The sequence below is a fragment of the Macrobrachium nipponense genome, chromosome 7 (genome assembly GCF_015104395.2).
Source record: "Macrobrachium nipponense isolate FS-2020 chromosome 7, ASM1510439v2, whole genome shotgun sequence".
Lineage (NCBI taxonomy): Eukaryota > Metazoa > Arthropoda > Malacostraca > Decapoda > Palaemonidae > Macrobrachium > Macrobrachium nipponense.
Window position 1 is genome coordinate 51,338,048 of NC_061109.1, and position 16,906 is coordinate 51,354,953.

The 16,906-nt window shown below is 36.0% G+C and overlaps 2 protein-coding genes across 5 annotated transcripts in view; one reads left to right on the forward strand and one right to left on the reverse strand.

Annotated features, from left to right (window-relative positions):
* Nucleotides 1–16,906, reverse strand: part of LOC135217350 (head-specific guanylate cyclase-like) — a 999,777-nt gene that overhangs the window by 692,602 nt on the left and 290,269 nt on the right. The window lies entirely within an intron of this gene.
* The window catches only part of LOC135217599 (guanylate cyclase soluble subunit beta-1-like), a 409,846-nt gene that overhangs the window by 229,129 nt on the left and 163,811 nt on the right, over nt 1–16,906 (forward strand). Inside the window, 1 exon segment of the mRNA XM_064253564.1 lies at nt 1,330–1,485. Coding sequence (XP_064109634.1) covers nt 1,330–1,485 — 156 coding nt within the window.

The window sequence follows — 16,906 nt, forward strand, 5'->3', positions numbered from 1 at the left end:
CTTTCTTTTCGGTCTTCATAACCGTAGTTAGTACAACCAGTAGAATTAAATGTGGAGTAAAGGTTTCTCCTTTTTACTTTTTTCAACGCAATATTTCAATCAGCTAATTGTTTACAGTATAATTCAGTTATAATAAAATGTAAACACCAAACTCCTAAAGTCTTAGAAGTTTGTAGATCATTATTAGTGTTGACAGAGATCAACACTATTAAAAGTGACTGCCATAATTAAGGCAATATTTAATTTGATAATGAAGCTGATGGATAACAAGATAGCATATGATTATACAGCGGAGTTTTATTGAGACCTCCAGCGAGGAATGAGGGCCTAATTAACTTGGCTCATTGTTATCTCTCGCCCAAGCTCTTTTTTCCATTTTTCTTCACAACTTCCGAACTGTCAAACGTTTTTCATAATTCCTCTTTTTATCCTTCCTTTCTCTTAAGACTATTCTTGTCCTCTTAATTACATTTCCCGTCTTTTTGTATGTTTATGTGTAAGTGGTCATCAAATGATACGGAGATTATTCAACACATGTTTTTAGTTTATAGGCAAACATGGTATGTATATTTTTTGTGGAAGAAAAAGTTATGCAAAAGGAAATCAAATCAAGCTTTAAGGTTATAACATCTCGAACCGGAGAGAAGGAAAGTTCGTCTTAACCGAGGTCGTTTACATCGTTTATATATATATATATATATATATATATATATATATATATATATATATATATAATATATATATGTATATATATATATAGTATATAATATATATATATATATATATATAAGCAAAAGACACAGGGAATTTTTTTAAAAAGAAAAGACAGAGTGCCAAGTACTTTAAATACACGAAAGTACTTGGCACTCTGTCTTTTCTTTTTAAAAAATTTTCCTGTGGCTTTTGCTGGTAAACAAAATCACGTGCTTACTTTTATGATTTCATTGTGTATATATATATATATATATATATATATATATATATATATATATACACACATATATATATATATATGATATATATATATATATATATATATATATATATATATATGTATATATATATAATATATATATATATATATTTCAACTTCATCCTACTCGATTTCTAAAGTAACTTCCTTTCTCTAGAACCATTCAAATTCTAATCCTACCAATTCGGTGACCCTGGTAGTTGTGACGCCAGAAAACTCACAATCAATCGATCAATCAACCCTACCAATTCACGGCTCAGATTCAATTTCTTTTAGTGGTTTTTTCTGTTGCCTTCCCTCTGTCATGAAATCTCTTAGCAATGCTCTTGATGAACTTCCCATTACTCTTCTTTCAGAACTTAGACGCTCTTCATGATCATCTGGCTCTGATCTACCCGGGCATGAAGGCTCCCTCCTTCAGATGCACAGAAAGGGCTGACGATGGCGCCCTTATCCTCCATTATTACTCCGATCGACCGGGTCTTGAGTATATCGTAATAGGCATAGTTAAGGTAAGTGCATAATTCCTTATTATTTCCCACTCGGTTAAAAGTCTGTTGGAGTTCTGGTAATGTGTATCAACATTTTAATGAGGGGGCATAAGGTGCTAAAAGCAACCTTAAGGCCTGTCCACACGAGCGGGCCTGATCGGCGTGCTCCGGGGCTGGCCGCTGACGGGCAAATTCTGGCGGGATTCAGTGCGGTACGATAAACATGGTGCCTACCGCAAAGAAGATACTGTGTAGCATAATAATTGCTTTGTGTGTGATGAAAAAGAAGAAAAAGAAGAGAATATGGAGCAAAGAATGGCTCAGTAAAAGAAATGTATATGGTTAACATACGTCTGCCAGGGTCGAAGCTCGAGCCATCCGGCACCACCATGGTGATTTTGCTACAAGACCCGTCACCCATCGGGTAATTTGACGGTTTGCCCGTCAAGTGTTCCCGTCAGAAGGGAAGTCCGTCGATCAGGCCCGGTGTGTGGACAGGCCTTTACTCTTTCTACCCCATGTGGATGCAAGTCTCACCAGGAAAACAAAAATATCGTTTAATGTCCAATTGGCAATACCTTACTTACCCCCAAGGGAAATTATATTGATAAATGCTTCATCACCAGTGGGTTTCAAACCGCTGCCAGATTTAGAAACAAACAACAATGTTTAGTGTTAACTGACCACCAAGCCATCAAGAGAAGCATAAGTTGATGTGACTATGTGGAACATATGACTGTCGAATTCAAGTTTCCTACTTAAAATCAACATCATCCTGGTTCCACCAAGGTAACTGATTGGTAATTTTCCAATATGGCTAATCATGAATCTTCGTGACACACAAACACCTGATATTTTTCCTATGTTCGAAAGTATTGAGACAAATACCGAACAGTATCCGATTTACTGTACATCGAAAATACCCGACACCAAAAGGGGAACTGTTAAAAGTGTTTAGGACAAAAAGTCTTCTCTGCAATCATGGCAGAGGTGAGTAGATATGGATTGTAAGTAAAAAAAAAACCTGAATTCAGCCGGAACAAGTAATGCATCAGGTTCAAAATCAACTTTTACCTCTCTTGATGGGTCTCAATAGTCAAATGTCACTGTACATGGTTTTTCTAAAATAGGCAACGGCTTGAATCCCAAGATGGTGAAGTACTTTATCAATTAAAAGTCTACCCGAGTGAAATGTATTCCCGAGATATATTGAACTGGATATTAAAACTATTATAATATATATAATATATATATATATATATATATATATATATATATATATATATATATAGTGTAATTGTAACCCAGAGGTTTAGTGGCTGGATATTAACGATATATATATATATATATATATATATATATATATATATATATATATATATATATTATATAATATATATATATATATATATGATTATAATCACTTTAGCACGTAATTCATTTATCACACATATCCACAGGTGAAAAATAAGAGACAGGGTGTAGGTCCTGACCGGTTTCGGCTTTAAAATAAAGCCGAAACCGGTCAGGACCTACACCCTGTCTCTTATTTTTCACCTGTGGATATGTGTGATATAATATAATATATATATATATATATATATATATATATATATATATATATATATATATATATATATATATATATATATATATATATATATATATTATATATATATATATATATAATATATATATATATATATTATATATATACATATCTATGTATATGTATATTTATAATATATACATAAAAATATATAGGTATTTATAAGTATACATGCATATATAACGTATACATAGATGTGTGTGTGTACGCGCACTACTATTGCTGTCTTTCATTTAAAAAATGAAGAGTTATTTCAACACATTCAAGAACGTAGCCCCACCAGAATCCATTTATTCATTCCGCTCTAGCGGCCCTCGAATTGTGCGTGATATACGATGTTTGTTGTTAAATCTCTCTAATCATCACTGGGCGTAATATTATTACTCAGGAAGGTCTAGAGATGGATGCGGTGAAGTTTCCCATCCTCTTTAATGGTGTGAATGTTTCACTTCTCCTGAAATAACTGCGTACCTTGGGTAGCAGGTGCGAGAGTTGCGTTTCTTCTCGGAAATAAAAAGGCCTGTGTGTCAATCGTATTACTAATTGATGAAGCTTTGGGTTGGTTCGATTGTTGTTGTACCTGGTTATTTGGGTGTTCGCTTGCATTCGCCGTTGTGAGGCCCTTTCTTCGTGGAGTGCTTTCGTGGTCATCTGTGATACAAAGATATTATCTCCTTTTTTGGCGTCGTTTCCTTTGCTTTGGAGTCGCCAGGCTTTTTTTTCCCCCGCATTCAAGAGCTGTTTTAACTCGTAATTGCTTACTTAATACCTGAAAGGGCTTTGGTAATTAAATCTGAATTTCATTTTAGTGTAAAAAATTGTCGGTAGGGTTTCGGCTTTACAGTAATTTACAATAGATCAATGGCCATTTAGGTAATAAATAATATTGGTTTTTGATAGTTGTAAGTTAGTTTCAGCTTTAATTGAGCATCTCATCCACTGCTTATGATTTCCTCTACCAGAAACCAAGAAACGAATAAATATTTTAATTGACAACGCGCTATTCTCTCAATTTTTGTCCGTTCACACTTCAAGATACCTGGAACAGGCAATTACCATTTACCTCGCTGGATGCTCCAGGGAAATTTCTCTTTACTTGATTCATACGCAAGCTACTTCCCTAATGATTCACAGACGCATCATCAAAACTACCTATATAATCAGGCGCCCATGCTGACACCGCTCACGGGTAACAAGCCGAGGCCCATTAACTGACTGAACACAAGGGACTGACTTTTGTCGGCAAAGGCGCTTCGGTGTACACAATCCTCTTCGGCGAAATTTGTTTTATTCCTTTCCTTTTCACGTTTATACCTTGTTCCGTTTTCTGACGTCTATGAGAATGCTTTAAAAAAAATTCTGACTACATACCTACAAAAATCTCGAAAAACGAAATGCAAATATAGTCCATTAGTCTTCGTATTTAAAAAAAAAAATCACAGCTGCATTTGGGAATGAGAAAGTTAGAATTTCTAAGTGTGTTTCTAGTCTGGAATGCTTTCATTAATAGTATCTAATATCTGTCAATTACAATTACAAATAGAATGGCATAATTATTGCGACAATCAATTCATACACTTCTTAAATTTTTCAAGATTAGCAACTATAGGACCGGCATAAGACACCGAACATAATATACCAAATGATTATGAAAGCTTATATTACATATAACATTTGTTAAGTGTAATATAATCTTGTTACATATCCTACTAAAGCAATACGGGGAAATTACCCATGGACCTTTAAACACTATTCTTATGTAATGGAGTACTGTTATCAATCCACTACTTTATAAGCAGAATGTAGACGACACGTTTGCACTTCCGGAGCTGCGTACGCAGCAAGGGAGTCGTGTCAAGTCGAGTCACGTCAAATCACGATAATTCGTTTGATGCGATTCATTTTTATGATGACTTGTACAAACCAAATGCGTCATCCTACTGCGCTAATAAGTCAAGCCTATTCTTTCTTTTTATCTTTATACTGCCACAGTGCCACAACAGGTTTTGTGGAGTATGGACGCATATTCTCTTGCTAAAATGAATGCTTTGCTGTGGCTTTGTCATCGCGAACGTAAAAAACAAACCTTGATTCTGGGTGATCATCAGAACACCAGCCAACAGGCCACAAATTTGGTAACCTGTATAATTTATTCCCTGACCTGGTAAACCATCCAGAAAAATTAGGCAACTTTTTTAGGTCGACAAAGTTACTATTCCTCGGTGGAAAACCACTGAAACTTCGAATATTTCGTTACAGGTAATTCTGGAGAGCTCCACATCTACTATGAGATTCAGGGCCTCTGTAACACGGTTTTTTCGCAATAACTTTTTATCTATGCATTTCATAAATATAACGCTTATTCAGAATACACATTATATCTACACATAAATTTTGACTGTATTCTGCATTACCTAGGTTGAATAAATTTGATACTTACAATGTAAAAGTGACTTTTTTCGTAGACGGGCCAACTTACTCAGAGAAAAGGTTTCGAACGCACTCGTTACGTAACTTATGACAGCATTTCTTCCTTCTTTCTCGATGGATGATTGGCTATACGTAACGAAGGCTATACCTCTGGCAACAATGACAAATAAATTTAAATACAAGCAAAGCAGCACACCTTTATGAACTCTGAAACCTCTCCACTGATAATTGTCATAATGAACAAACCAACAAAATATTTTAATAAATACAAAAACACTACGATTATTAGTCTAACTCTCAAAATAAGTTTCCTAAGAAATTACAGTCTACTTTATAGGTCACAATCAGATTGACAAGATGTAGGGAATAGTTGGTAATTTTCAAAAACATAGTAGACAAGCTTGATTTGATAACTGCTATATCCAATGTCAAGCAATTTCTATTTATTGCCTATCTACCTATTCACTGAAAAAAAATAGCCGGTACCGTATTTTGGCTTTGAACCTTCACCAATAATTATCGTCAGAATGATGACTTCATGAGGCTCCACCCACTTTGGCCTTGTTATAATTCAGGATACACTGAAGGCTATCATGGGCATTGTTGGATTACAAAATTTAACTTCTGGCTATAAAAACTCATTTCTCGAGTAGTTGTAAGAAGTGTAAATGATCCTAAACGTTTAATTCATGTATATTACGCATATACTGTTGCGGCACTACTGCTACAGTAGTATTACTACGATAGCACAGATACCCCACCCACATCTATGTATCGTTCCGCCATTCATAAAGTCTTCGGGTTTCAGAGCCGATGGAACAAGGAGAATGAGTTTCTGTCTAGTGGATGGGCGGGGCAACATTCCGTCAAAAGGTGTTTACTTTGCTTATGTAATGAATGTTTTTCGACTCCTGGCAGGGTAATCATTGGCCATGGCGTCGGCTAGATAATTTTTACTCTATAAAAATTAAAACTATCGGGTTTAGGTTATTGATAATGCTGACAAAATTTGTGTGTGGTTGTAAAATATACATATGCCAACCTTCAGCTACATCCGATGCTTTGACAAGGAGCAAAGTCCAAAAAACCGTGTTACAGAGGCCCTGAATCTCATAGTAGTTTCGAGGTTTAAACCGTGTAAAAACCTTAATATCAGGTTTTTAGTATATTAGACTACCTGAAAAAGTGAAAAACCTACCTAACCTAACATATTACATAATTATAAAATAAAGGCCTATGGGTAGAAAGGGGATGTTGATCATTTCGGCTACTGTGCGTGGCAAAGTTAGGATAGCTTATAGCTCACAGTCATACAAAGACAAATGTGCTGTTCAAAGCATAATAAATGGATCAAAGTGAATAACACTGATGTCTTTTACCGGTACATGATATTGCGGCAGCAGCTTCTTTCCATAAACTGACGATGAGGTCACGATCACGGGTCACGGCGCTGTGGTTGCGGTCACTAGCATCATAGCTAGCAGACCGCCCCCCCCCCCCTCCCCCGCGAATTCATCAGTAGTTCGACCAGCATACTTTCATTCATTCGTTTCACCCCATTATCACATTCACAATTGATAATGGGGTGATCAACAATGTTACTTTTTTTCTTTCTTTCTTAATTAAATACTTAATAACATGCTCTTCTCAAGGTTTCTCTACTTCAGTTTTGGAAAAAAGAGACATTCAGTGGTCTTGGTACAATTTTCTACAGTTTTTGGACTACGTTCACACTCTCTTGTTCTTTAAACACGTCTCCAAATTTTTAAGTACTTCTGTTCCACATCAACCTCCCACTCACGTTCCTAAATCACTTTCTATTTCAGTTCTCCTTTCATTCACAATAAAGCCTTTCTAAAAAGAACTCTAAGCGTCAATATCTGGTCATCTCCCTGCCGTGAAAATTACAATTCTACCCACAACCCATTGAATACCGGTATCCTTTTCGGCTTCAAAGACCGTTTGGACCCATTAATGACCTCGTGTGTTATTTAAAAGTTTACGTGTCCTAGATGTAATCGAGGAAGCTACATGAAAGGGCGAGGAAGTTCTCATGTCTGGTTTGATGAGTTTATCGCGGTTAGCGAATCTTTACTGGGCAATGGACTGGTTATGGTGGGACTGATGGGTAGGTATCCTCTTGATACCTTTTACACCAACGTAGCTAATAGTCCATCACCGTCAACATCACTCTTAAGATAAGTTGTTTCTCATTGAACATAAGTTCCTCTACGTCATTTTCCTGCCAATAACAGGAAACATTTTGAAAACTCTCGGTCTCTATAATAGAAATTACGATTACCTTCAACCTCCCACGTGGGTAAACTTTTGATGAAGATTGTGGTTGATTAAGCTTTGGTTGAGCATTTCATTAGAACGGAATGAGATTACGGGCAGGAACTTCCTTCTTCTAATCTCCTAACTGTGCTAATAGAAATTTCCGTTCTAACAGTGTTAATGGTGCATACCGCCACCGTTAGAAGTGAAGTGGTGAGGGCACGACATTTCTCAGTGAATTTCTGATAAAAAGCTTCACAATATCTCTTGTACGAGTTAATGAGCTTTTCATTATCTCTCACCTCATTTCCATTCGTGAGCTTTTGCTCTGGATTCATATGACTGGCAACTTCTTCATACATATGGGCTTAAATTTAGGCTCTTCAACTCTGGAAAAATCGCCCCGCCCCACACCCTCTTTTTTTTCTTGAATTTTATTTTTCTGTTTGCAATAACCGTTAAAGCTGGTTTTTCATCAGCAAAACTGATGCAAGTAAACGAGAAAATAATTTTTTTTATTATCAATAATTAATTATATAAACATATGTGTGTGTATGTATGTGCATATATATATATATATATATATATATATATATATATATATATATATATATATATATATATATATATATATATGAACGTACGCTCACTGAGAATAGGAATAATGCAGTACTGTGTGTTGAGCTATTTGTTGTAACAATTTAATGTCAGATTGATAGATACAAAAAATTATTCTTTGACCTCGGGATGAAGCGGGGTAAAGTAATGGTTTAGCATCAATAATTACCGGCATTTTAACATCTAATACAGAGGTTAACAGGGGTTATCCATACCTTTGGGAGTATGAAAACCAAGTGCTGGGGATCTCTGGATATTTGCATATTTTTTATTTTAATGTGTCAATGTATACATGGATACATTTTGTACATAATTATATAAAACTATAAATACTTTTGATTTTTTGTATGCTCTCTTCCTAGCTATCCATAACTAATGTATGCATCAAAATAAGTACATCAAGTTATATTGTCAACAATAGGGCTTAAGTGGACTTTAGCAAAGGGAGTAAGGAACCATATTGGGCATTTCATGGGGCGTCTGGAGTGATCAAAAGGTTAAGAGCCCTGATCTGATCTAATATGATTCGGAATACACATTTTTCTGTGAATATTTGTTCATATTTCTGCGGAAAATATCGATCATCTAAATTACTTTTACTTTAAATCTCAAGATATTTGAACGCCATCCTTTTGACAAATCAACCGGCAAATGTCAATATGTCACCAAATGAATAATTTAATTTGTGCAAAACTCACTCTCTCTCTCTCTCTGACACTCGAAACAAAAATTCATAAATGTTTTTAACTAAAACTCGGGAATTTGTATACCTTTTGCTTGTTGTCCTCTATCACATTTTTTTGGGGGGGAGGGGGTGAGGCTTAGACATTTGTGTGAAAATAGTCAACTTTTGCACATGAGTTCTCATGTAGTTTCTTCAAGCTTACAGTTAATTATCATTGCACGTAAAAAAAACGTCACTGCCGTCATGTGCAGGACTCTTTTTCGTTTTTGTATACAAAGTGTGCGTGTCTGAGTGTTTGGTGGGGTGCAGCATCCACGTTCAAAGCTCCTCGTCATCACAGAGCCTCTTCACCAAAGGATCCCCGACCTTCCCAACATCCCCCTTCCCGCTCTCTTTATTCCTGCCCTCCTCCACCTCTCTCTCTCTCTCTCTCTCTCTCTCTCTCTATATATATATATATATATATATATATATATATATATATATATATATATATATATATATATATATATACATATATATATATATACACATATATACACACATCTACGTATATGTATACACACACACACACACACATATATATATATATATATATATATATATATATATATATATATATATATATATAATTTTCTATACAAGCTACTAAAACAAGTAAGATAGTGCACCGAAATTTCCTCGGCGCAATCGAATTTTCTGTACAGCGTATAATCGAGACCACCGAAAGCAGATCTATCGTTCGATGGTCTAGATATAATATACTGTATGAGCCGCGGCCCATGAAACTCTCAGCCGGACGTGGTGGCTTGTGTTGTTGCATTGCCAGAAGCACGATCATGGCTTACTTTAACCTTAAATATATTACAGTCTACTGAGGCTAGATGGCTGCAATTTGAAACGTTTGATGACTGAAGGGTAGATGATCAACGTACCAATTTGTATCCCTCTAGCCTCGGTAGCTTTTAAGATCAGAAAAAGTGCGGACGAACAGACAAAGTCATCTCCACAGTTTTCTTTAACAGAAAACTAAAAAATTAATGCAAAGTCTGGAATCCATTTCGTCTAGTGTCTGGAATGTCCATTTTTTGCTGAAAAATTCAGCAAAAAATGGACATTCCAGACACATTTTTTCCGAGATGTAACAGAGTACCTTTCCTGGCAAAAAGCGGGACGCCACATCATCAAACCTAACCAGAGAATTTTCTTGATAATAATCTCATTATATTTCCTACATCCAAATTACAGGAAAGGTATCATCTAACTTGAAAGATAGCAGATCACTCATCTCGTCGATATCCTTGTAAAAAAGCCACTAAAATGACAGATAATTAGATACATGCAGTCAAATCCAATAAGCTTAATTAATATCGTCAGGTTTTCAAAAACCTAAATGAATTTCCGTAGTTAAGTTCCATTAATGACACAAAATTCACTTTTTTAAAAACTAAATTGCAAGTTCTGAAAGAAAAATCGAAACTTGGAAGTAATAATTCTCGGTAAAGAAAGGGACCACTAATTTAAACAAGTAAAAAATGCGTCTAAGTTTCTTCGGCGCAATCGAGTTTTCTGTACAGTGTATAATGCTGTATGAAACTGTCAGCCACGGCCCGATGGTGGCCTGTGTTGTTGGTACCTATAGCGTTGACAGACGCACGATCATGGCTAAATTTAGCCCTTAAATAAAATAAAAACTACCGAGGCTACAGGGCTGCGATTTGATACGTTTGACGATTGAAAGGTGGATGATGAACATAACAATTCTCAGCCCTCTGGCCTCAGTACTTTTTAAGATCTGAGGGCGGACAGAAAAAATGCCAACGGACAGACAAATAGCCATCTCAATCTCAATAGTTTTCTTTTGCATGAAACTAAAATGTTAGCTGCATTCGACTCCCAACAAAAAGAAAAAATATTCTTTTACTTCTCTGTGGCTTACTAATTGAATAATTGGATTTAGGGATCAAGGTCTAATTTTCATTTCATTACACAGGAATGCAGCTCAATATGCAATTTTGCGTCTCTTTGGATTTGCATCTCTTCGCACAATATCAGTCGCTGAGAACAGTGCAGTTCATTATGTTACATTTTATCATTATGGAGAGATCGTCCTGCGGTAAATAGTTTTTCCTTCAGTGCTACTATAAAATAATAATAATAATAATAATAATAATAATAATAATAATCATAATAATAATAATAATAATAATAATAATAATATTCTAAATCAATGTACAAAATAACAGAATTTTCCTCAATAACGGACATACAAATGAAGAGAAATATTATACTAATTGTGGCAATATTTAATTTATACACACACAGACAGACATATGTGTATGTTATATATATATATATATATTATATATATATATATATATATATATATATATATATTAAATTTATATACGCACACACAGACATATGTGTGTGCGTGCGTGCGTGCGTATATTATATATATATATATATATATCTATATATATATATATATATATATATAATATAATATATATATATATATATCACACAGACATATAAATGCGTGCGTGCGTGTATAAATATATATAAATATATATATATATATATATATATATATATATATATATATATATATATATATATAATATATATATATATATATACTAGCCAACAGAGCGCCTGGCGGCGGGCAAACATAGACCGGCATTGTTTGAACCGTAATGTCACCGTTGTTTTGCATCGTAGAAGAGCATATTTGGAATCCTCGTGAAAAGTTCTATCAGAATAATGCTTCCTTTTTTCTCTATGAATAATAATAAAGAAGTTAGCAAAACTGGCTATCCGGATCAGAATGGTAATCAACTGAAAACTATCCCCTATAAAATCTACATATATGGTCCGACTTTGGTTCAATTCAGTCCAATAGTTTCGCCGTCTATAACGAACGTACACACATACGAGTACATACAGTCTAACCATCAGCTCGAAATCTTCACAGTTTTTGGATATATTTGTTACTACAAAGCTTAGGCTCAAATGTAAGAATATGAAGTAATTCTGATGACCATGGCAAGATTTGAACCCGCTGTCAAATTAAGTCGTATATTTTTATCTTTGAAATAGACCCATCCTCACCACTGCAACCAAGTGAGAAGTTCTGATACTTTGGATACAGGTTTGGATGCTGTTACAGATTTCAGAATTACTTCCTGTTCTTGTATTTCGACCCGGTTATAACTATAATTATTATTATTTTACTGAAAATAATGGCTATTTCAGCCGAGCTTATTTTGTACATAAGTTTCTCTGTTCTTCTTATTATTGAATTTTCTTCTGTACTCAAAAATACTATTAAAATGTCAAATGGGGATTCATGTCAAAAACGCGGTGTTTGTCAAATTTTAAATATATACAAAACGCAGTACAAATTGGATCCAAAGCCTAATAGAAGCGCCTCAGTGGCGTGGTTGGTTTGGTGTTGGCGTCCCACCTCGGTGTCGCGGGTTCGATTCTCGGCCATTCCATTGAGGAGTGAGAGATGTGTATTTCTGGTGATAGAAGTTCACTCTCGACGTGGTTCGGAAGTCACGTATAAAGCCGTTGGTCCCGTTGCTGAATAAACCACTGGTTCCATGCAACGTAAAAGCACCATACAAACAAACAAAGCCTAATAGACAAAAGATACTAAATGAATCATTCTGGATTCCTCTTGTGCAAGGGCGTCTCTCTCTCTCTCTCTCTCTCTCTCTCTCTCTCTCTCTCTCTCTCTCTCTCTCTCTCTCTCTCTCTATAACGTTTCGTCCTTAAACCTACGAGGACATCGTCAGGGACGTGTTGTGGGACTGAAATCCTTGCTGGAGTCCTAAAGTATATATATAGTCTGGTTGCACAGCATGGGGTCCTTAGCGACGAATTCTGATTGGCTAACTGGCTCAGCTGCTGATTCCCTGTTGGAGGATGCCTCAAGATCTGAGGTGGGTCCTATGACGACGCTGCAAAAGTCGCTCAGACCGTCGCAAGTCAAGGGTGCCTCTCCATGCAGGATATTGATTGGTTGGAGGAGGTGGTTGCATGACATCACTACCTGCCAAATTGTCTTTGGCTAGTTGCTGTTGCGAGAAGTTATGCCTGGTGTAGTCTGATGCTTCTTGATCTGGGGTGTCTTGTCCGGTGGTCGTATCTGGTGTGGTATTATTTAGTAATATACCATGTCATCTTGGTTTAGGCTTCTCTGTACACTAGTAGGGAGTAGGAAGGCCTCTTGAGTAGTATTCAAAGAGGGCTTTTTGTAAAGGATGAAGTTGGCTTCAAGCAAGTGTAGTCTTCTTGGGATCCGGGCACTGCCAATGATGGTGATGTTGATAATGCTGTCATGGGATGGAGCGTAATAGTGACAGGTGAGGGCATGGTTCTTGATAGCGCCCTCTTGTATGTGACATAAAATCCTCATTGCGAGCTGCTTAGTAGTCATGCCAGGACATCCGCGGATAGGGCATTGACATTAGTATACTACACTGGAATACTTAAGGGGGTCCCCTGCCGGGGGTGAGGGGTTGTTCTGCATTATCAAGTCCCAAGTTCTTTTCTTCTTGTAATATGCAACCAGCACTAATCTTTCTCTTTCCTCGATAGGAGTGACATTTTCCATCACAAACTTCTTAATGGCGCTCTCCTCCTCCCGGTACTTCGAGCGTATAAAGGCCTTGTAGTATAAGGTGGTGGCGTTTTTTCTTCTTCGGGTACGTATTCACTATTATACCAATTCTCAAGAGCTTTCTTGATCTCATGGTTAATGAGCTTATTAGAGTACCCATTGTTTACGAATACTGGGAAGCTCTAATTCTTAATGAGTGTCCTGCCAGGTGAAGCAGTGGGACAGGGGCTCCCTCATACGCAAGCCCTGGCCGTGGTGCTCTTGAATCTCTCGCAGGGCACTCGCTTTCGCCATTAAGGCAAATTCCTAAATTAGTTTCATCTGTGAAGACAGAAGTCCTGAGGTCGTCTTCTGTCTTCGAGACGAGTACATCAAGAGAGAGAACCCTGTCGTCGGTGCTGGATTCTATTGTATAATTCAGTAGACTGCACTGCTGGAATGTGTGACGAAGGGTTTCAACCTCATCGTCGGTGTCCGCTTGAACGAAGATGTCGTTGATAAAGCGGGCATATTTCCGGGGGTGCTGGATCTGGGCGAAGACTCATTCCTCAGCAGTACCCATGTACAAATTGGGGAATAGGACTCCTAATGGGGATCCCATCGCTACACCATCTTTCTACCGGTACATATATGTACTATATCCCCTCAGTGGGTGGAGAAGGGGCCCCTTTTCTTACAGATGTCCAAAAGGGCTCGCAGTGATGACTCTTGTATGTTGGGGAGGGGTCGATTCATCCCTATAGACTCGGTCAAGGATAAGGTCTTTAGTTTCATTGATGGGGACATTTGTAAAAATAGATTCCTCATCGAGGGAAGCTATGGTGCCAGTGCCAAGGGAATCCTTGATCTTCTCTATAGTCTGTCCAGAATGTCATGATACATGTAGTAGGTTTCCGACGTAGCCGCTTTGCGCCAATTCCATTTATTAAATATCACTTGAGGAGAAAAAACGGTAGATTTGGCATACACTTTGCCACATCTCTCTCAGTCTCAGGTCAGGAAGGTTAAGTAGCCTATCACTTTTGGTCTGATACCCAAGCATAGTTATAAGTGTCCTGATGATGTGCCCACGGGTCAAGAAGCGCGTCGACAATAAATGCATGTACTAGGTATGTGTTCCTGCGCCCTTCCCTTGCCTATATATATATATATATATATATATATATATATATATATATATATATATATATATATATATATATATATATATATATATATATATATATATATATATATATATATATATATATATATATATATATATATATATATATATATATATATATATAAGGCAGGGGAAGGGCGCAAGAACACATACCCAGTACATGCATTTACTGTCGACTTGTTTCTTGACCCGTGGGCACATCATCAAGACAATTATAATCACAATGTAAAAAAGGGCATTCAGCATACATAATTAAAATTATACACACACAACCTTCGAGAAAACTTAAAATGGAAAATCAGTTAACCTTAAATAATAAATCACACTTAAATACATTCACACACAAAAGAAAACTCAAAATGAACTTAGTATAAATCTGAACTTGATAAAAAAGCATTTAAAATTAACTTAAACGGTATAGCAGAAGGCGCACTTCTCAGGGTTAAAGAGGAAAATACAATAAAAGAACACAGCACAAATACAGAAGAAGGCGGACAAACACAAAGAAACAATTAAGGAGAACAGACGAAGGTTGACAATGTAAAGTAGGTAAAATACTTCTGATATTCGGACTTTCCAAGAGATGCAGTTCTCTAGGTTCCTTGGCTTGGCCAATTATTTTGAAGTTGTATTTTATTGATGCTTTGCAACATATATATATATATATTATATATATATATATATATATATATATATATATATATTATATATATATATATTATATGAATGAATTGTATCACATCACCGTTGATTCATATACTACAAGCATTAAGCTACAAATGTCGTTTAATATCCAATTATTCGCTATACCTCGGAAATAATATATTTTCATATAATATGTTAATCGAAGGGAATTGGATATTAAAGGACATTTGCAGGTTAATACACATCTTGCGCGTATTTGTAAGTGTGTTTGTGATTATACGTGTATGAATTATTTTTCATCACATCACCGTGATCTATATATATACATGAACTACAAATGTCGTTTATTATCCAATTCGCTCCGCCTTAAAATAATATATATATATATATAATATATATATATATATATATATATATATATATATATATATATAATTATATGTATACCGAAGGGGAATTATAGTTCATAACAAGTTCGCCGTCTAATGGGCTCGGACCGCGTAAGTGTAGTGTGTGTGTGTGTGCGTGTGTGTGCGTGTGTGTGCGTGTGTGCTTACTACCTTTATATCTATATGGAACCGAATCACGTATATTAACATTTCCTAATATCACCTTAAAATAAGCTTTACCCAGCAACCATTAGTGGCATGATGATCCCAGTCTCTAATAAATCTCCATGGTGTAAACAATTTTTATGAGATCCCCCAAAGTTCTGTATTGCAGGCGATAATTAGATTTTAACGACTTAAATTTAGCGGTTCAGTGGTAATCGCCCGCTTTTATACGTAAACATATTTTAATGATGACGAGTTAGACTATATTATTACCAGACGAAAGGAAAAACTTCCTATGGTCTTTAATTTGCCGACGGCACGTGCAGACGAACACTCATTCCATCTCCTTTTTGAAATGAAATGAGACTTCAATAAAGGAGATCGCAGTAATCCTGTGTAGGAATGTGTATGAAATTCCTGAAAGCAGAATAGCACTCTGGCACAATAGAATCTATTAACAGTAAAAGGATCTGAGTTATTGTTGATAGAAAACATTGAGCGGCGATTTCTAGAGACACAAGGTTTCCTTTGTATGTGTAAGGTGATGAACTCAAAAGGCGATCGCGCCAACATCCAGCAAAGGTAATATAAATTATTATCATCATCATCGAACTATGAATAACAGGCCACAATGATTCCACCTTGCACTAGTTTACCGTCTTTATTGCTCTAACGCCAGGATATAACAATAGATTATGAAGTCCACCAAGTTTATTTTTTTTATAGCATCAACTTCAGTCTGCATATCTGTTTTACTCACTGTATGTCTATATGTGATTTTGGCTTATGAATAGCAAAGCGTTAGAAAATTTTTAAAAACCTCGAA